Genomic DNA, 22,063 nt, shown 5'->3' on the forward strand with positions numbered 1-22,063 from the left:
ATGGGATCACCATAGCCAGGATGGTCTCAATCTCCTGACCTCGTGATCTGCCCGCCTCAGCCTCCCAATGTGCTGGGATTACAGGCATGAGCCACTGCGCCCAGCCCAGTGTTTGTATCTCTTTAAGAAGTTGGCAGAGCGAGACGGGTGGGTTGCTTCAGGTCAGGAGTTTGAGACCAGCCTGGTCAACATGGTGAAACCCGTCTCTACTAAAAATACAAAAAAAAAATTAGGTGGGTGTGGTGGTGCACATTTTTAATCCTAGCTACTCAGGAGGCTGAGGCACGAGAATTGGTTGAACCTGGGAGGTGGAGGTTGCAGTGAGTTGAGATCACGCCACTGTACTCCAACCTGGACGACAGAGTGAGACTCATCTCAAAAAAAAAAAAAAAGTCTCCCAGTTCAGATCACAAAGGTTTTCTCTTATGTTTTTTCCTAAAATTTTACAGTTGTAGCCTTTTACACTTAAGTCCATGATCCGTTGTTAATTACTTTTTGTGCACAGTTTGAAGTTTAGGTTGAAGTACTTTTTTTGCCTATGGATGTCCAGTTTTTCGTCATTTATTGAAAAAACTGTCCTTCCTCCATTGAATTGCCCTGTATGTACACCTTTATCAAAAATCAGTTGAGTGTGTTGGCTTATTTCTAGAAGTCTTACTATCAGGTAGAGTGATTCCTCTCACTCTTTTTCAAAACTGTTTTATTTTCTAGTTCTTTTACCATTCCGCTAAATTTAGAAGGGTCTTGTCTATATGTACAAAAACATCTTACTGGGATTTGGGTAAGAATTGTGTTAAAACCCATAGATCAATTTGGAGAGAATTGACATATTTACTGATTCTCTTTTCATGTTAGTACATATAGATTTCTACGTTCTTTTAAACTTATTTCTTAGCATGGATGTATGTATCATAATTTATTTAACCATTCTCCTATTGATAGGCATTTAAAGTATTTCCATAATGCTGGCTTGCAGACAGTTGTTCACTATTTTTTTTTTTTTTTTGGAGACCAAGTCTGTGTCACCCAGGTTGGAGTGTAGTGGCATGATCTCGGCTCACTGTAACCTCTGCCTCCCGGATTGAAGCGATTCTTGTGCCTCAGCCTCCCAAGTAACTGGGATTACAGGTGTGCGTCACCATGCCTGGCCAATTTTTGTATTTTTAGTAGAGATGGGGTTTCCCCATGTTTCCCAGGCTGGTCCCGAACTCCTGACCTCAGGTGACCCACCTGCCTCAGGCTCCCAAAGTGCTGGGATTACAGGTGTGAGCCACTGTGCCCGGCCTAGTTGTTCCCTATTTTATATATATATATATATATATATATATTTTTTTTTTTTTTTTTTTTTTTTTTTTTTTTGTAGCCCAGAGGTCCTTTATTTTTTTTTTTTTAACACCTATTATGCCATGAATTCATAGGGAATAGGTTCCAGCAGCTCAGGCTCCTTCCCATTGGTTCTCACAAAGTGTGCTTCTCTGGGTGGAGCAGGCTGGCGCTTTAGTTGAACCCAGGTACCTTTCTCTTTGGCTTCTTTCTTTTTCTGATCATTTTCCTTCACACGTTTCAGGAAGCTATCTCGGCTCTTAGAGTGCTTAATGTGCTCAATACGCACATTAATTCTCTTGGCAAGAATCTTGCCCTTAACTTGTTTGTTTACAACAATGCCAACAGCATGCTGGGTAACATTGTAGACTCTTCCAGTTTTGCCATGGTAACACTTGTGGGGCATTCCTTTTTGAACAGTACCCATTCCCTTGATGTCTACAATATCACCTTTCTTATAGATTCGCATATATGTGGCCAAAGGAACAACTCCATGTTTTCTAAAAGGCCTAGAGAACATATATCGGGTGCCTCTCCTCTTTCCCTTTGTGTTCGTCATTTTGGCGAATTACTGGAAGATGGCGGTTCCGGCCGAAAGGCCCTATTTTATATTTTATTGATGTGTGCTTGTGCAAAATTTCTGTAGGAAATCTTGATATTTTGAAATTGTGTTCCAAAAGGCTATACCTGTTTGTAGTCAAAATAACAGTGAAGGAAAATATCTGTTACCCTACAACCTCTTTAACGCTGGAAATAATCAATGCTTTAAAAATTATTCCTGTAAAATTAAAGTATATAACTTAAAATTTTATAAAAATTACATACATGTTCATTGAAGAAATGAAACAGCATAGAGTTGTATAAAGTGAAAAGGAAAAATCTTGTTCTTCCCTTCCTACCATCCCATTAGTAGCCAGTATTAGATTTGGTGTGAAGTATTATAAATTTTACTATATAGGAAAAGGTGTTTTGAGGTGTTTATTTTTCTAGTTGTAGAGATAATGAGGATATATTTTTAGCCAAAGCTATCTGTTCATTTATATATTTTTAAGTTGCTAAATGGAATGGTGTTTCATTTTTGAGAAAAAAAAAAAAACATTTTCAGAGTCTTTGGGCTTTTCATCAAATAGGCCCTTGACCAGTGAGATTTATTACCCCAGTTCTCTCTGGATGGTTTCTGCCTTCTTGAATTTCTAGTTTAGATTCTGAGTGAGATTATGTTACTCTGGTTTAAGAGACTGAACCTCTTAATCTTGGAAACTAAACATCCTAATTTACATTTGATCCTCATTCTACATAAGGTAAGGAGCCTAGCTATATTGTGAAAGATTATATTCACTTCTCTTTAATTTTCACTTGTTTTGGATCTAGTTTGAAGATAAATATCTAAGAATTGCAAAGTCAGAGCTCATCTCTTTGGGATCTGGACTATGTGTAGTTGCATTTAGTAATTCTAATTTCTTTAGGAATTTAGTATGCAGATTTTTCTTTTTATATCTGGCACTGATCTTTTTTTTTAAACTTTCTACTTCTACTGAGCTTTTATTTTTTAATTTTAATGGTTCACATTGGAACAAATGCATATCCTCACACCATCCACTGTCAAGATAATAATTTATGCTGTTTTGACAGAGTACTCATTTTCTTAGGGAGGAATTATTTTTAGTATTTGTGGAAGAGTTCTCAAGGGAAACATGAGCCTAGGAGTGATCACAAATCCCCTCTTCTCCTTGGTGCCCAGGGGTGCTTGCCAACTTGACTGGTGTTTTTCTCTGAATCTTTTCAGAAAGTTAGCAGCAATAGGTTGGGCGTGGTGGCTCACGCCTGTAATCCCAGCACTTTGGGAGGCCGAGGCAGGTAGATCACTGGAGGTCAGGAGTTCGAGACCAGCCTGGCCAACATCATGAAACTCTGTCTCTGCTAAAAAATTAGATGGGTGTGGTGGTGCACACCTGTAATTCCAGCTACTTGGGGAGGCTGAGGCAGGAGAAGTACTTGAACCTGGGAGACGGGGGTTGCAATGAGCAGAGATCGCGGCACTGTACTCCAGCCTGGGTGACAGAGCGAGACACTGTGTCAAAAAAAAAAAAAATAGCAATAATGCTTGCTTTCCCCCCTTACTGGAACCATGAAGCTTGTGACTTGCGTTTCTTCTCACATCACCATACAGAAGGAAATTAACTTATAAACCAGAAAAGGAATTTTCTTGGTGGAATATCAACTTTCCAAAGCTGTCATTGGCATTATCTGTATTTAAGGACATTTGAATTCGAATTGCATGTGATTCTGTAGACCCTACCGCTCCTTATTTGGTATGAGGCAAAGTATAAATAAATATCGTTTCTCCAACGTGACATGTAGAGTTGCTTCAGCCATGATTTAACAAGAAGAGAAAAAGCAAAATATACTCAGAAAAAACATTCCTTTTCATGAGTGGGTAGCTTATTCTTATAGTGACAAGTCACAGATTATCTTTCATTCATTTTGGTGTCATTCTAGAAATTCTTTATAACTGAATTCTGGTTTTCTGTGTAGTAACCCTTTAGGGAGTGGGAATTGGAGTTCAATTCTGTTTAATCTTCTTCCCAGCCCCCCTACAGTAGCTTCAGCAACTTTACTATTCCTGTAGAGGCTCTATTGTCTTTGTCTCTTTACTTGGATTCCTCATTTCTTCCTAAGCTACAAAACCTATAGCTGATCATCCTACTTTTAGTAAGCTCCTGATTGCTCCAGAATGTAGAACGATATTTTTAGATTTTTGGAGATGGTTATGGATCTCTGTGAAAATCCAATGAAAAACTAAGGCTGTTCTGCTCTCAAAAATGTATATTACATACAGAATTTTGTTTATAGTTCTAAGGGATTCATAGCTCTGTCTCTCATAAGAACTCCTGGTATAGGTAGGGATAAGAAAACATCACAGTGGATATTTTTATCCACAATTTAACAGTGGTTTGCCAGTTCCACCAGCATATTTCATTAGAAAGACTTAAATGCTCCTTTGCTTATAATAGTGTAATAGAGTCTAATAGCTGAAGCTCTTGTAACTATTGAGAACATGGACTGTCTAAAACTGACACAAACAGCTAATATCAAACACATAAGTGTATCAGCTATGCAAGTAAGTGTGGGGTTTTTTTTTTTTTAATATTCTAGAGGTATTAGTGGATATTTCTTTTCTTTTCTTTTTCTTTTTCTTTTTTTTTTTTTTTTTTTTGAGACGGAGTTTCGCTCTTGTTGCCCAGGCTAGAGTACAATGGTGTGATCTTGGCTCACCACAACCTCTGCCTCCTGGGTTCAAGTGATTCTCCTGCCTCAGCCTCCCGAGTAGCTGGGACTACAGGCATGTGCCACCACGCCTGGCTAATTTGTATTTTTATTAATTTTTTTGTTTTGTTTTGAGAGCTCTTGTTGCCCAGGCTGGAGTTCAATGGCGCGATCTCGGCTCACCGCAACCTCTGCCTCCCGGGTTCAAGCAATTCTCCTGCCTCAGCCTCCCGAGTAGCTGGGATTACAGGCGTGAGCCACCGTGCCCGGCCTAATTTTGTATTTTTAGTAGAGACGGGGTTTCTCCATGTTGGTCAGGCTGGTCTCAAACTCCTGACCTCAGGTGATTGCCTGCCTCAGCCTCCCAAAATGCTGGGACTACAGGCATGAGCCACTGCGCCCAGCCATTAGTAGATATTTCTTAGAGTGATGTGTTGCAAAGAAAATGGGTAAGGAAGAGGTCCCATTTTCAAAATGGATTAAAGTAAGAGAGAAACTTCATGAATGTATAAAATAATTTTTCCTTGTATTATAAAGTGAGGGAATTGAGATATTGAGAGGTTGGTTCATGTTTAAATTTCGAAACTAAAGTAGAATAAAGGCTGAATTCCTAATTTATAGGCTGGGGTTTTAGCCATGAGGCAGGTCCCTATAGGTAGAAGAGCCTATACTGTAAGGAACTACCGTTGTACAGGCTTGGTGAAGGAGGCCTGTAACCTGTATGCAGCCTATTTTCTCCAGCAACATTTCTGTTTACTTTTTTTTGTTTTTTTGAGATGAAGTCTTGCTGTGTCACTGAGGCTGGAGTGCAGTGGCGTGATCATGGCTCACTGCAGCCTCAACCTCCTGGGCTCAACCGATCCCCTCGCCTCAGCCTCCTGAGTAGCTGGGACTACAGGTGCACACCACAACGCCCAGCTAATTTTTACGTTATTTGTATAGACAGAGTTTCGCCATATTGCCCAGGCTGGTCTTGAACTCCTGAGCTCAAGTGATCATCCTGCCCAGCCTCCCAAAGTGCTGGGATTACAGGCGTGAGCCACCACACCCGGCTCTAAATATCTTGATAATTGACTTTTCTTTTTTGTTTGTGTTTGGCACAGGCAGTTTCTGTGAGGATACAACTTTATTTTACATATTTTAAAGAATAAATGACCTATACTTGTAAGATGTTTTACCTGGAAGAGACTTTTTTTTTTTTGAGACAGAGTCTTGCTCTGTCACCCAGGCTGGAGTGCAGTGGCATGATCTTGCCTCACTGCAACCTCTGCCTCCCGGGTTCAAGTGATTCTCATGCCTCAGCCACCCGAGTAGCTGGGATTACAGGTATGCACCACCATGCCCAGCTAATTTTTATATTATTAGTAGAGACGGGGTTTTGCCATGCTGGCCAGGCTGGTCTTGAACTTCTGGCCTCAAGTGATCTCCCCACCTCGGCCTCCCAAAGTGCTGAGATTACAGGCTTGAGCCACTGCGCCTGGCCTGTGGTATATTTTTTATCCTTTATATCCTGATAAAACAGTAGGTTCAATTTAGGGATCACCTCTTGTGAAGGCTTTCTTAATTCCTCTTCCCCTCTTACCTCCCAGAATCAGCCACTTCCTTCTTTGTGCCACTATTTTTCCATTGCATTGTATTGCCCTATTTGTTTACAGTCTATCTCACTGTACTAGACTATAAATTTCTTGAGGATATGACCTATATCTCACTCATTTCTATCATCTCCAATGCCTGGCACACAAAAAGTATTAAGAAAATGTCTTATGAATAAATAAGTGAATGATCAGTATATTAAAAGAACATTTTAAGTATTTAAGGCAGGGATTGAAAACTCAAATGCCTTCAGCGTCTAGGCAGAAGATAAGCAGACCTGGGAGGGACTTTGATAACCTGGAGAACACATACTTTATCTAAGAGGAACAGCTGCTACTCAGCCCCAGCCCATTGGTGCCTTGTGGGAAAGCTGACCCTGTCTTGGCCACATCTTTAAATTTTCTAAAAGAAGCCAGACAATTTAGGTTTTTATGTGAAATCTCCCAGCTGTTAAATGTTATCAACTAAGTTTTTTTCAAAAAAGCCTTCTATTGAAATGTAACTTAGATACAGAAAAGTGTTTTATGTATTATGGGTATATAGCTCAATCCATTTTTACAAACTGAACTAATTTTTTATGTGAGCCAAACAAAACTACAAGCCACCAGTTTGCAACTTGTAACTAAGGCCATATGGGGACCCATATAGTTAAGAATCATCTTATAGGTAAAAATGTCTTAAGGAGACACATCAGCCAGATACAATGTATGGACCTTTCTTGGGTTATGATTCAAAGAAATAAATGTAAAAGAGTGTTTATAAAGTAATTTGGGAAATTTGACTCTTGGCCGGCTATTTGATAATATTAAAGAATTATTGTTCATTATTTTAGATGTGATATAGTTGGTTTGTTTTTATTTATTATTTTTTTTTTATTGATCATTCTTGGGTGTTTCTCGTAGAGGGGGATTTGGCAGGGTCATAGGACAATAGTGGAGGGAAGGTCAGCAGATAAACAAGTGAACAAAGGTCTCTGGTTTTCCTAGGCAGAGGACCCTGCGGCCTTCCGCAGCGTTTGTGTCCCTGGTTACTTGAGATTAGGGAGTGGTGATGACTCTTAATGAGCATGCTGCCTTCAAGCATCTGTTTAACAAAGCACATCTTGCACCGCCCTTAATCCATTTAACCCTGAGTGGACACAGCACATGTTTCAGAGAGCACAGGGTTGGGGGTAAGGTCACAGATCAACAGGATCCCAAGGCAGAAGAATTTTTCTTAGTACAGAACAAAATGAAAAGTCTCTCGTGTCTACTTCTTACTACACAGACACAGCAACCGTCCGATTTCTCAATCTTTCCCCACCTTTCCCCCTTTTCTATTCCACAAAACTGCCATTGTCATCATGGCCCGTTCTCAATGAGCTGTTGGGTACACCTCCCAGACGGGGTGGCGGCTGGGCAGAGGGGCTCCTCACTTCCCAGTAGGGGTGGCTGGGCAGAGGCGCCCCTCACCTCCCGGACGGGGCGGCTGGCCTGGCGGGGGGCTGACCCCCCCACCTCCCTCCCAGACGGGGTGGCTGGCCAGGCGGGGGGCTGACCCCCCCCACCTCCCTCCCGGACGGGGCGGCTGGCCGGGTGGGGGTCTGACCACCCCACCTCCCTCCCGGACGGGGCGGCTGGCCTGGCGGGGGCTGAGCCCCACCTCCCTCCCGGATGGGGTGGCTGCCAGGCGGAGATGCTCCTCACTTCCCAGACGGGGCGGCTGCCGGGCGGAGGGGCTCCTCACTTCTCAGACGGGGCGGCTGCCGGGCAGAGGGGCTCCTCACTTCTCAGACGGGGCGGTTGCTGGGCGGAGGGTCTCCTCACTTCTCAGATGGGGCGGCCGGGCAGAGATGCTCCTCACCTCCCAGACGGGGTCGCGGCCGGGCAGAGGTGCTCCTCACATCCCAGGCGGGGCGGCATGGCAGAGGCGCTCCCCACATCTCAGACGATGGGCGGCCGGGCAGAGATGCTTCTCACTTCCTAGATGGGATGGCGGCTGGGAAGAGGCGCTCTTCACTTCCTAGGTGGGATGGCGGCCAGGTAGAGACGCTCCTCACTTTCCAGTCTGGGCAGCCAGGCAGAGGGGCTCCTCAGATCCCAGACGATGGGCGGCCAGGCAGAGACGCTCCTCACTTCCCAGACGGGGTGGCGGCCGGGCAGAGGCTGCAATCTCGGCACTTTGGGGGGCCAAGGCAGGCGGCTGGGAGGTGGAGGTTGTAGCGAGCCGAGATCACGCCACTGCACTCCAGCCTGGGCACCATTGAGCACTGAGTTAACAAGACTCCGTCTGCAATCCCGGCACCTCGTGAGGCCGAGGCTGGCGGATCACTCGCGGTTAGGAGCTGGAGACCAGCCCGGCCAACACAGCGAAACCCCATCTCCACCAAAAAAATACGAAAACCAGTCAGGTGTGGTGGCGTGTGCCTGCAATCGCGGGCACTCGGCAGGCTGAGGCAGGAGAATCAGGCAGGGAGGTTGCAGTGAGCCGAGATGGCAGCAGCACAGTCCGGCTGAGGCAGGAGAATCAGGCAGGGAGGTTGCAGTGAGCCGAGATGGCAGCAGCACAGTCCAGCTTCGGCTCGGCATCAGAGGGAGACCATGGAAAGAGAGGGAGAGGGAGACCGTGGGGAGACGGGAGAGGGAGAGGGAGAGGAGGGACAGGGAGAGGAGGAATTCTGTCTTACTCCAGACCAGTTGGTTTGTTTTTAGAGCAGCTTTAGTTCATGGCAAAATTGAGCAGAAGTTACAGAGAGTTCCCATATACTCCCTGCCCTCACATACATACAGCCTCCCCAGTTATCAACATCTTGCACCAGGTTGGGCGTTGTGGCTCACGCCTGTAATCCCAGCACTTTGGGAAGCCAAGGTAAGAGGATCTCTTTAGGCCAGGAGTTCAAGACCAGCCTGTGCAACATAGTGAGACCCCCCCCCACCCCTAATCTCTACAAACAAAGAAAAATGGGCATGGTGGTGCATGCCTGCACCCAGGAGTTCAGGGCTGCAGTGAGCCATGATCATGTCACTGCATTCCAGCCTGGGTGACGGAGCGAAACTCTGTCTCAAAATAAAAACAGCAGCCTGCACCAGAGTGTTATATTAATTGTGTTAGTTGGTGAACCTACATTGACATATCATTATCACCCCAAGTCCATGGTTCATTCTTGGTGGTGGTATACATTGTATGGGTTTTGAAAAATGTATAATGACATGTATCCACCATTATATTATCAGACATAATTGTTTATTAAAAGCATCCTTAGGATGGGCACAGTGGCTCATGTCTGTAATCCCAGCACTTGGGGAGGCTGAGGGGGGCGGATCACTTAAGGCCAGGAGTTCAAGAGCAGCCTGGCCAACATGGTGAAACCTAGCAACACATACTGAACAATTTTTAGAGGAAAATTGTTATGATGCTGGAATTTGCTTCAAAACAATTTGAGAAGAGTCTGAAAATTGAAGTAAATGAAACAAGATTGACTGTGTGTTAATCATTGAACCTGGCTAGTGAGTACATGGGAGTTCATTATGTTAGTGTTGTATTGCATATGTTTGGAATTTTCTGCCTCTGAAAGTAGAACAAGAGTCCAAGTTAAAGCTGAGGCATGGTTTTTCTAGGTCTAGAATAATGGGACACACTGCTGATGACAGAATGTAAAATTCTGGAACAAGTCTGCAAAGATAATGGCACTTTCTTATTTTATTTATAGGACCTGAGAGTCAGTATACTAAGACTGCCCAGGAGATTGTGAACGTCTGTTACCAGACATTGACTGAGGTAGGTGGTAAAGATGGAAGTCCTAAGCCTGGGCAACATAAGGAGACCCCATCTTTACAAAAAAAGATATAAAAATTAGTGGGGTCTGGTGGTACACACGCGTGTGGTCCCAGCTACTCGTCTGAGGTAGGAGAATCATTTGAGCCTGGGAGGTCAAGGCTGCAGTGAGTCATGACCATATCTCTGCATTCTAGCCTGGGCAACAGCAAAACCCTGTCTCAAAAAATAAAAAGAGGTCCCCTTGGGATCTAGCTTTTTGAAATCCTGTTCCCTTGAATGAGGAGCTTTCCCTGATTATCCTATTTTAAAATGTAGTATTCCCTACCCCCCAACTCCGCATCCCCTATTTCCTTCCCTGCTTAATTTATTTTGATTATTATCTGTGTCCTGCCACTAGAATATAAGCTCCATGAAGATAGATATTTTTTCTTTTGTTTACTTTTGTATCCCCAGTACTTAAAATACATGTTGAATGAATTTATTTTCTTTGTTTCTCAGTATGATGAACATTTGACTCAACTTGAGAAGGATATTTGTACTGCTAAAGAAGCAGCTTTGGAGGAAGCAGAATTAGAAAGCCTGGACCCAATGACCCCAGGGCCCTACACGCCTCAGGTGAGTCTGAGGACTAAGTACTTCCTCATATAGTTTTCTTATTGGTTTGGGAAATTGGGAGCATGTTAACAAATCCGTTTACTGAGATACCATTCTTCTCTGTCCTTCCTCTTCATATGCCTTTCGTGTGCTTTCTTGTCTTCTCAAAGGCTAAGGTGAGTGAGGGCCATGGGTCTTGGTGGCCTTGAATCCAGAAAAGGCAGCTGTGGGATGAATGAATGGGGTGGGGCCTTAGTTGTTTAGGCAGTGTTTGGGAATATCAGATCCCTGACCCAGCCATCCTCTGGGTCTCGGGAATTTTCTTGTCCATGAATTTTGGGACTCTAGAACATCCCTAGAGTGTAGACTTCTCAGTTACAGACATGGGCCATATTGTTCCTGTGCCTTACAGACACTTGATTACTCATTCCCTCAGAGATATCTCAGTGTAGCTCAGAAGTCACCCATTTTCCTGGATTGACTCCTAGTAAATGAAGAAAGGTAGTATTAATAATGTTCTTAAATGTTCATGTCAAAAGAATGAGAGAGCAGGATAAATAAGAAATTTTTAGTCTTCCTGGTCTAACTGAACCCTTGAAATACACTAAGAGTATATTTCCTCCATACTGTACTCTTAGAGGGTTGGCATATTTGAAGAATAGGACTTAACAGAATATCACTGGTGCTTGGTTTCTGTATTGGAGGCACTATGGTAGGGTGGAAAGTACATAAGAATTGACATAAAGCAGGCCTGGGTTTGAGTCTTAGTTCTCCTGCTGTCTAGCTTTGTAATCTTGGAAAGTTAACCTCTCTCACTTAGTTTCCTTTTCTCTGAAATCTTTTCAAGATTGTTGTAAACATTAAATGAATTAATTTAATTTGCCTGACACATCTTTATCTGTTCTCTGAGACCCTTTCAAATTTAATCAAATATTTTAATGCAGAACTCTGCCAATTCCCACAGGAAAATTTTTTTTCATTCTATCCAGGTTTCCCTCTGAACTGATAATGCAACCTATGTGACCTCTGTTGGATTATTGCTGTCTCTATATCTCGTTCATGCACTATCCCTATCTATCTTTTACTCTCTCTTTCATCTCACAACCTAGGTTACTGAGGGGCCAGGTATAAAAGAACCCTCAGATACTTCTTCAAGGTCCAGAACAAGGAAAGGCTCTTGGAGTGTGTGGGCAGATTGGGTCAAGGGGGCTTGGGTGAGTGATGTTGCCCAGGAAGGCCCTATTTGCTAATAGGCCCACAGCTTCCACAAGGTACTTTCTGGTAAGTTAAAGCCTGGGTATTAGCCATCATTCCCCAGGAGAGTCTAGCCATTGAATGGCACATGGTTTGCTCATTTCTAGGACAGCCTAAGCCTAGTCCTTTGGTGAGTCAAAGCCTTAGACCCCAAAGTCACCTTCCTTTCTTCACTACGTCTCCCAGACTACCTCAAATGGCTAAGGACAACCTGTTAGCTATTTCTCTCTTGAGCATTAGCTGTCGTTTGGTGCAGTTAGAGGGTTTCCTATGAAGAGTAGGATTAGATAGTACTGCTTCATTATTCCAGTTCACCTTTTCATCATTCCCTTCACTCACAAACAGTTTAAGATAGTAACCAACTCATTATCTCTTAACCTGAGGAAGGTGTACATGAGTGACTGTCCTTACTTTACTTACATTACTACTCTCAAACTCAAATGTTATTAGAGTGTGTTTGCAAAAGTGTAACCTGCCTTAATACAATGTTGGTTGTAAGAAGCATGATAGTAATCATACCTTTCAACTTCTAAATGGTGGTGGTCAGTAATGTATTTTCTTTTTTTTTTTTTTTTTTTTTTTGAGACCGAGTTTTGCTCTTGTCACCCAGGCTGGAGTGCAATGGCGCAATCTCGGCTCACCGCAACCTTCGCCTCCCGGGTTCAAGTGATTCTCCTGCCTCAGCCTCCCGAGTAGCTGGTTTTACAGGCATGGGCCATTACGCCTGGCTAATTTTGTATTTTTAGTAGAGACAGGGTTTCTCCATGTTGGTCAGGCTGGTCTCGAACTCCCGACCTCAGGCCCACCTCGGCCTCCCAAAGTGCTGGGATTACAGGCATGAGCCACCGCGCCCGGCCCAATAATGTATTTTCACTCAACTATTTCCACCTAACTTGGATTGCATCATCTGTTCAGCTTAACACCTTATCTAAAACTGTTGACTTTGCAGTTTTCTGCACTGTGCTGTAGGGTTTTGCAGAAATTTCATCCCCTTATTTTTCCTTTCTTCTGTTCCACATTGATTTACCTGCTCTGTAATGCTTTGAATTTTGTTTTGCCTCTGTTTCTCCAAAACCCTCTTCTGAATCAGTTTTGTTTCCTTTTTTAAAAAACACAATGTAACACATATCTGTTTTATCTGTTGATAAAAGTAACATGTTCGTTAGAGAAAACTGGAAAATAAAAACAAGAAATAAGTTACCTGTTGTAATCACTTCCACCACTCAGAAGCAACATCAGCCAGTGTGAATATTTTTATTTCTTTCATATCTGTAGCGTATGTATTTGTGTTTATAGACACACTTTTAAAATGAAATTGATCATTATGGTTTTGTGTCTTAACTCTTTTCACTTTACATTATTTTGTGAGCACTTTATCTAGTCCTTCTTGCCCTCCTGTCACAGAATAGTCCATTTGCTGAATCCCTGTTCTTTCCAGGGCAGAAAACAGGGAAGGGATCTATAATATATTGAGTACCAGGCATGGGTAAGGAACTTACACATCTCTTAATTCTCACAACAACCCTGTGAGGTAGACATTATCATCCATGTTTTATAGTTGAGTTAATCAAGGCTTAGAGATGTTAAGTAATTTGTTACTCACTAGCAAGTGTTGGGGCCAGGACTCAAACCCAGGACATTTTACTCCAAGGCCTATGATTTTTCACCATGCCATTTTGCTTCGTAGCATCCTCTGATGGGCTCATAAACTATCAAAGCATTCTATGCTCTTGTTGGAATTGAAATTCCTTTATCTCATTTCCTCTTAGATGTCTCCAAATCAAGCAATCAAAATAGCACTGATATGAAGCCTTGGGCCTAAAAACCGAAAGACAAGGCTTAGAAAAAAACTAGGTTATTGACCAGAAAGGCTGTTAGGACATAAAATTGTCCCATAGCTTTGGTGCATTTCTGCTTCAGGCTTCTGATTATGTGCATCAGGCACCTGTCTACTAGAATAGGCAACATTTATAAGAGTCCCAAAAACTTGTCTGTAAAGCTGTGTCAAACTATGTTTCTCTTTAACTGAATTGCTCTGCATGATCTTTTTCTCCAGTAAATGCCTTAAAGGGGAGTTATCTGTATTTATTTTCCCTTTTCTAGATAGAAGCTAAGTTGTATGTTTTGTGCCACAGCCTCCTGATTTGTATGATACCAACACATCCCTCAGTATGTCTCGAGATGCCTCTGTATTTCAAGATGAGAGCAATATGTCTGTCTTGGATATTCCCACTGCCACTCCAGAAAAGCAGGTAACACAGGTAGGATGTTCTTTTTCTCTTTATAGGATTGTTATTGTGCCTGCAAGTGGGGCTAGGGGAATGGTGATGGTGATGGTGATATGTGACATATGTCAAGAATGACTGGGCCCTTTGGCCCTGGGAATGAAAGCTTAGAAATGGGATTTCAAGTTGGGATGGCAGCAGGTCGTGTGACTGGTGTTATATTCTCTCTGTCCCCATGGGTAGAGTCAGGCACAGCAGAACTTCAGGGAAGACACAAGTATGAAAAAAGGGTGTGAAGCATCAGAGTAGCCTGACGGGTGACTAGAGCGACCAACTGCACTCAGACAGTTCAAAATAATTGGCCTACTTTATGTGTATTATAATTTAAATTAAAATTATTTATAAAATTAAATTTTAAAAATTGGCCTTTTCTAGAGATATCAGAAATATCTACAGCTTTTCTACAGCTATTCTCAGTCAGGGTTCCACTGGAAAGTGTAAAACCCAGGAGGGTTTTTCTATCCCAAAGAGTTCAACACAAGCTATAAGGAAAGTTTGGGTTAGAAAGGAAGAGTCTCTTTGTAATAATACAGTAAGAGTAGACTAAGAGCCTTTCCTGTTCTTTGGGTTTTTTACTCTGGCTGTGATTTCCAAAGAATGGGGGAAAATGCGCATGCCTTGAGCTGTCTAAACAGCCCCCACTAGCAGTGGGATTGGCTGGGATATCAGGGAGGAGCATCCACCCTGGGTGAGAGCCCTTGGTTAACTCCTCCTACAGGCACGTCCCTCAATGATGTGCTATTTGTGTTCCTTACTCAGATGCGCCAGGGCCGAGGTAGGCTGGGCGAGGAAGACTCTGATGTAGATATTGAAGGGTATGATGATGAGGAGGAGGATGGGAAACCTAAGACTCCAGCCCCAGTGAGTATGCTTATAGAAAGCTTATGGTTACGTTATGCCCTTATATGATAGGAGCCCCATCAGTACAGGCCAGGCCAAATCCTAAGATGATATCAGGGGGTCTCCTTAGTGAGCCCCAATCTGACTTTAATCCTTGGGACCAACTAAACAGTCTATCCACCAAAAATAATTACTTAACTTCTTGTGAGGCAGCAAGTGGAGGGATGGGCGGGGCGGGGAGGAGGGGTGTGCCTGGTGGTGGCTTCTGGTCTCTTATGTGGTCAGTTGATAGGACTTTGACCCCCAACTGGTCTCATTCAGGAAGGTGAAGATGGAGATGGTGATCTTGCAGATGAAGAGGAAGGAACTGTACAACAGCCTCAAGCCAGTGTCCTGTATGAGGATTTGCTTATGTCTGAAGGAGAAGATGATGAGGAAGATGCTGGGAGTGATGAAGAAGGAGACAATCCTTTCTCTGGTAGGCCTCGACCATTGCTTCTATTCCTTTATAACTCACTACAGCACCCTCAGAACTGGACTGGATAGGCGCTCTTGGCCACATATGCTTTTATTGGAAGCTGCCTCTTTTATTGAATTCCTATTAATAGACCTGAGAGTACTGAGCACTCAGGCGTAGGATGATCATATTCATTAGCAGGAGGTACAAAAGACAACAGTGGAAAAGACAGTGCCTAAGTAACAGCTTTGATCTGGATACTTGTTAAAGGCTGGGCACAGTGGCTCATGCCTGTAATCCCAGCACTTTGGGAAGCCAAGGTAGGAGGAACACTTGAGACCAGGAGTTTTGAGACCAGCCTAGGCAACATAGCGAGACCCTGTCTCTACAAAAAGTAAATAAATAAAAATTAGCTGGGTGTGGTGGCGAGTGCTTGTAGTTCTAGTTAGGAGGCTGAGGCAGGAGGATCGCTTGAGCCCAGGACTTCAAGGCTGTAGTGAGCCATGATCATACCATTGCACTACAGCCTAGGCAACATAGTGAGACTCTGTCTCCAAAGAAAAAGAAAAAAAGATGAGAACAGAATGATCAAGTGTTATATGTGGCAACAGGGAAGGAAAATTAAGAAAAATCCTGTTTGGGGATATTTTGTGGATTAATGGCAATGGCCGAGGAAAAGTATGGGAGTAGATGGTAGAAAAAATACAGATAGGTTGGCATGAGATGGAAAAGGAAATTGTTATTTGGATTCAGATTCTAAACTACAAACCTTGCTGCTGTTGACCCTAGGCAGTTATAAGAGGCATTTGAGGAGAGGCGTATAGGCAAGATACCTGTGTAGATGTGTGAGAGTTACTAGTTTGGGAAGATCAAGCCAAAGATCAAGTTAAATCTGTCAAGCTTAACTCTTGATGACCCAGAATCTGTCTCTTTTTACAGCTATCCAGCTGAGTGAAAGTGGAAGTGACTCTGATGTGGGATCTGGTGGAATAAGACCCAAACAACCCCGCATGCTTCAGGAGAACACAAGGATGGACATGGAAAATGAAGAAAGCATGATGTCCTATGAGGGAGACGGTGGGGAGGCTTCCCATGGTTTGGAGGATAGCAACATCAGGTAATCGGCAGCAACATGCTACAGGGCTGTGGCATCAGTGCCCAGCTATGATGTTGAGGGGCCCAACATCAGATTACTTTTCATCCATCAAACATTTCCTGGGCACCTACTAGGGCCAGGCACTGTGCTAGGCCCTGGGGGGATACACAGAGGAGCAAAACATATCCTGCCCTTGAGGAGCCCACAGCCTAGCGGAAAAGACTGACACAAACAAAACATTACAAATACAATGTGATAAGTGCTATAGCGTAAGTAAGACAAAGTGTCAAGGCACCACTGAGAAGGGAGTGTCTCAGTCTGCTTGGAGTTATCAGGGAAAGTTTCACAGACAAGGGAACATTTGAATTGGGCCTTAAAAGATTAATAGGAGTTTACTAAGTAGGTACTATGGCAGGGGGTGGGGAGAACTTTATAGGTGGAACAATGTGTTCAAAGACACAGAAGTGGAACACAAAGTATGTTCCAGAGCAAATGGAAGTTGTTGGGGAGTTGAGGCTCCAGAAGTGTAGCAAGGGGGATTATATTGTGAAGGACTTTAAAAGGCATGCTAAGACCTTTGGACCTTAACCTGCGGGTAATAGGAGTCATCAGTTTAAGGAAAAGGAAGTAACATCAAATTTGTATAACTTAGGACAATGTGGGACAGATGATGAGGCTATCAACAGGGACTTGTCAGGAGTGGGGAAAATAAAGGGACATAAAGAGGTAAGGAGGTTAGGTGAATAATGAATGGAGATGTCTGGTAGAGGAAAGAGGAAGAATACATATTAGATGGGGCAGGAAAGGAGGAAAAAATGGATTTGGATTTGGCTTTGGACAAGTTAAATTTAATGTATCTATGATACATCTAACCAGCAAGCAGATAATATGCAATAACATTGTAAACAAATTAAAATTTTTTACTTCAGCAAATATTTATCATAAGTACAAAAACAACTAAGATATGGTCCCTTCCTTCAAGGAGATCAGTCTAGTAGGAAACCTAAAACAGGTAAAACAGGCAATCATAGTGTAATATGAAAAGTGCTATGCTAGGCAACCGCAGGGTTTTTCTAGGACTTGGGTAGAGGTGGGGAGGGAGGAGAGCTGGCTAGAGAAGGAAATTGAGCCTAATATGAATAGGAATTAGCTAAATGAATAAGAAAGCAATGGGCATTCCAGAGACTAGGAAGAGCCTATATGAAGACACAGGCATGAAACACTTTACAGGCATGAAACGCTTTCAGAGAACACACATAGCTCAGTGTGACTGGAGATTTTTTGATTGATCCATGTAAGATCTATAATTCATGTGATAGAAATGACTTAAAGAGGTAGGTAAATAAGAAATCATGAAGGGCCTGAAAGTTCTGGGCGGTCATTGAATGAGAATAGTATGACCAGATTTACATTTTAGAAAGATTGTCCTGTGCCCCAAAAGAAAAATGGGCAAAGGCATGAACTAATTTACAAAAGAAATGTAAATGGCCAATATATCATAGGAAAAAATAACTTCCAGCCGGGCGCGGTGGCTCATGCCTATAATCCCAGCACTTTGGGAGGCCGAGGCAGTCAGATCACAAGGTCAAGAGATCTAGACCATCCTGGCCAACATGGTGAAACCCTGTCTCTACTAAAAATACAAAAATTAGCTGGGCCTGGTCACACCTATAGTCCCAGCTACTCAGGAGGCTGAGGCAGGAGAATCGCTTGAACCCGGGAGGCAGAGGTTGCAGTGAGCCGAGATCGTGCCACTGTACTCCAGCCTGGCGACAGAGCAAGACTCAGTCTCAAAATGATAATAAAAATAATAACAACAACAATAATAGTAACTCCCCTAATAAAGAAACGCAGTAAAACCACGAAGTGCAATTTTTTTACCTATCATATTGGTGATTAAAGTGAATGATAATGCCTAGTGTTTGGAAAGGCTATGAGGAAAAAGACATTCTCAAACTACTGGTGGTAATGTCGATTGATAGAAATGGGGTGGTTTGGAGAGAGGCTTATTTATTTATCATCATAAATAAAAACATTTAAAAACGTGCATCCCCTTTGGCCCAAAAAATCCACATCTAGGAAATTATTTTATGGGAATAATTAACACACCATCAAGATGTTTGTGTAAGGATGTTTTATGACAGCATTGTTTCTAATAGTGGAATAATTGGAGACAGCTTAAATGTCCTAGTGAGAGACTGTTAAGTCATGTTACAGCCATGTGTGGAATACCATGTAGCTATTAAAATTATGCTATAGACGTTATGTTTATTGACATGGAAAGATGTTCATTATAATCATTAGTGAAGAGGGCAGATTTCCTGGAGAGTATGTAGAGCATCCCAATTTTGTAAATTAAAAAAAATGTTTAAGCATCTAAAGTTCACAAAAAATTTTGGAAGGTAATATACCAAAAGATTATCTCTGGATGATGGAGTTATTGATTTTTTTAAATTTTTTTCTGGTGTATATTCTAATTTTTTTAACCAGTGAACGTGCATTACTTGTGTGATTTTTTTTTTCAAGTAAAATTAAGAATAAACAAACAAACAAAAAAATAAAGAGCACTCTGGCAGAAGTGTGAAGAAGCAGTTGGAGGAGAGCAAGACTGGCGGCATGACGACTTATTTCAGTAGTGCAGGCCAGAGATAACAAAGGACTAAGCCAAGGCAGGCAGAGTAGGGATGGAAAGGAGGGGATAGAGAAAAGATATATTGAAGAGAGAATCTTCAGGACTATTGACTAATTGGATACTGTAAGTGGTAGATGAAACCATGAGGCTGTCAGAGCATTTATGGTCATGTAAGATGGCAGTGTGTTGTTCAGGTGTAAGGGAGTTTCTTCCATTCAGGTTCTTGTGTATATGACGTTGGCAAGTTGATGTTTTTGAACAGGGTCATTTTTCTCTCAGGGACATGTAGAATAGTCCAGAACCAGTCACTTTAGTGTCCAGGGGAGGTGAGATGGGCTGATCCTTTGGTGGCACTGAGAATGGGAATGGTCAGGTAGAGGATGGTGTCCGAGCTTGAGAGATGACATGTTTCTCTTCTCAGTTATGGGAGCTATGAGGAGCCTGATCCCAAGTCGAACACCCAAGACACAAGCTTCAGCAGCATCGGTGGGTATGAGGTATCAGAGGAGGAAGAAGATGAGGAGGAGGAAGAGCAGCGCTCTGGGCCGAGCGTACTAAGCCAGGTCCACCTGTCAGAGGACGAGGAGGACAGTGAGGATTTCCACTCCATTGCTGGGGACAGTGACTTGGACTCTGATGAATGAGGCTTCCTTTGGGCCTCCTTGGTCAGCCTTCCCTGTTCTCCAGCCTAGGTGGTTCACCTTTCCCCAATTTGTTCATATCTGTACAGTATCTGATCCTGAAATCGTGAAATTAACTAACACCTTAGCCTTTTTAAAAGTAGTAAGTAAATGATAATAAATCACCTCTCCTAATCTTCCTGGGGCAATGTCACCCTTTGATTTAAAACAAAGCAACCCCCTTTCCCCTACCACTACGGAAAAGAGCAAGCTCATTTTTCCGTGTCCTCCTTTATTTAACTCCATTTATTGCTTTTGGTATAATTTTTCCCTGGGGAAGGAGGGGAAATTATGAAAGAACTAGTAACTTTATGTCCTCTTGATGGATTAGGAAATTTCCGGCCGGGCGTGGTGGCTCACACCTGTAATCTCAGCACTCTGGGAGGCCGAGGCGGGCAGATCACCTGAGGTCAGAAGTTCGAGACCAGCTTGGCCAACATGGCGAAACCTCATCTCTACTAAAAATACAAAAATTAGCCAGGTGTGGTGGCGTATGCCTGTTAATCCTAGCTACTCGGGAGGCTGAGGCAGGAGACTTACTTGAACCCGGGAGGCAGAGGTTGCAGTGAGTGGAGGTCACGCCACTGCACTCCAGCCTGGGCGAAAGAGTGAGATTCAGTCTCAAAAAAAAAAAAAAAATTTTCCAAGCATGGTATCATCTCACTTTTCTAATTTACAGGCTGGAGCAGATGAGAGCCCTCCTGCTGGGACAGAGAATTGGGTTCTAGTGGACTCTGTGCTACACTTAAACCTGTGAGACAAACCGCCCATTATTTTATTATTTGATTATGCAATGCCTAGTTCCTAAATGGATTGGAGGCAAATTACCGTAAATTTTGAAACAGCCTATATGTCAGAAATGATAATGTTGCCACCTAAATGTTTTCTGTCCCCCCCACCCTCCCCAGGGGAAATGGTAGGAAAATGGTAAGTTTCTTAGGGCAAAGACTGTGTCTTCTGTTTCTTTTCATGCTTAGGATATGGTTCTGTGCATAGTAGGTACTCAGTAAATGTTCCTAGAATCATAAAATCCTCAACAGATATGTTACTGAGCATCTGCTTTTCATGATAAGCACTCTATCAGATCCTTGGGATGCAAAGGTAAATAAGACAAATCCCTTTTACCCAAAGAGCTCACCATCAAGTTGGGGGAGGGAAAGTGGAATTCAAAACATGTTAATAAATCATCATAGTACTGTGAGATAAGTGCAATTAAGAAGCTAGTTATAAAGTATAGGGGAAATAGAGGAGTAATCATGTCTGAAAAGTCAGGAAAGTCTTCCTAGAGGTAATTTTTAAGCTGATTGTTTTAGAATTAGTAGAAGCTTGCCAGATGGAAAAGTCCAGGCAAAGTGTAACACGAATGGGAAAGGCCACAGTCTAGAAATGGCAGAGTGTGTTCCTAGTTTGTTTGTTTGTTTGTTTGTACCTGCCTTGTTCCAGGAAGGATTTAATGTGGTTTATATTCCAGTCCTTTAATGCTGGAAGGGCTGAGATGAGACTGAAAGATGGGCAGGAAGTATATCATCACAAGCTTTGTGTTTGATGTTAATGTGTATGATTTTTATATTATGGGAAATAAGCTCTTAGAGAAGTGATATAATCAGGTTTGCGTTTTAGAAATCTGTGTAATGAATGAATGAAGAAAGAAATTGAAGATTCATGTAACATATATGTGATCCCATTTTTGTAAAAGAACCATGTGTGTTTATTTATATGTGTTTATATATATACTTGTGTATGCAAAGGTAAAAGTCTGAAAGGATATATGCTAACTGTTCACAATGATAACCCCCCAGGAATGGGATTGGAGGGGAGGGGGCTTCTGTGTTTGTTATGTATGCTGGGTGGGATATTGTGCTTTTATTTCTGTATTGTTTGAATTTTTTTACAGTATGTATTATTTTTGTAATAAAAATTTTTAAAAATTCCAGCAGTAGTGTGGAGAATGGTTTGGATGGATCTAGTTCAAGTAAGAGAGAATGGAGCCCAAACTGGTGCTATGGCATTGGGATGGGGAGGAGGGGGATGGATTTGAGAGATCTTTAGGGAGTAGGACTTGGCATTTGGGGGTAGAGAAGGAGGAATGGAAGGTGGCTTCCAGAATTTTGGTTGGGGGGATTGGGTGAGTACATGGTATTCATTGGTTCATTTCAACATTTATCATGCCACCTATTTTTGTTTTGTTTTTTTAGATGGAGTCTCCCTCTGTTGCCCAGGCTGGAGTGCAGTGGTGTGATCTCGGCTCACTGCAACCTCCACCTCCCGGGTTCAAGCGATTTTCCT

General features: G+C 42.7%; 2 protein-coding genes across 10 annotated transcripts in view; one reads left to right on the forward strand and one right to left on the reverse strand.

The window, feature by feature from the left end:
* TAF1 (TATA-box binding protein associated factor 1) overlaps positions 1-21,710 on the forward strand; it is a 100,303-nt gene extending 78,593 nt beyond the window's left edge. For 3 of the 9 annotated variants that reach the window (XM_016943026.3, XM_054676341.2, XM_054676342.2), the window contains exons 33-39: positions 9,872-9,939; positions 10,438-10,554; positions 13,923-14,048; positions 14,832-14,933; positions 15,234-15,390; positions 16,309-16,486; positions 19,519-21,710. In XM_016943026.3, the coding sequence (XP_016798515.1) occupies positions 9,872-9,939; positions 10,438-10,554; positions 13,923-14,048; positions 14,832-14,933; positions 15,234-15,390; positions 16,309-16,486; positions 19,519-19,741 (971 nt within the window). In that variant the 3' untranslated portion in view covers positions 19,742-21,710. Of the gene's footprint in view, positions 1-9,871; positions 9,940-10,437; positions 10,555-13,890; positions 14,049-14,831; positions 14,934-15,233; positions 15,391-16,308; positions 16,487-19,518 lie in introns of those variants that run through there. The other 6 variants (XM_016943029.4, XM_024352972.3, XM_016943030.4 and 3 more) reach the window with 4 other exon arrangements.
* LOC134807023 (large ribosomal subunit protein eL21) lies at positions 1,364-1,937 on the reverse strand. The gene has a single exon (XM_063804767.1). The coding sequence runs from the start codon at positions 1,880-1,882 to the stop codon at positions 1,400-1,402; it is 483 nt and encodes a 160-aa protein (XP_063660837.1). The 5' UTR covers positions 1,883-1,937; the 3' UTR covers positions 1,364-1,399.
* Positions 21,711-22,063: the final 353 nt, after the last annotated feature.

This window comes from Pan troglodytes, chromosome X, assembly GCF_028858775.2.
Source record: "Pan troglodytes isolate AG18354 chromosome X, NHGRI_mPanTro3-v2.0_pri, whole genome shotgun sequence".
NCBI classification, from domain to species: domain Eukaryota; kingdom Metazoa; phylum Chordata; class Mammalia; order Primates; family Hominidae; genus Pan; species Pan troglodytes.

Bases quoted from the DNA above. Each gene is read 5' to 3' on its own strand.
- LOC134807023 (XM_063804767.1), bottom strand. From the start codon at position 1,882: ATGACGAACACAAAGGGAAAGAGGAGAGGCACCCGATATATGTTCTCT.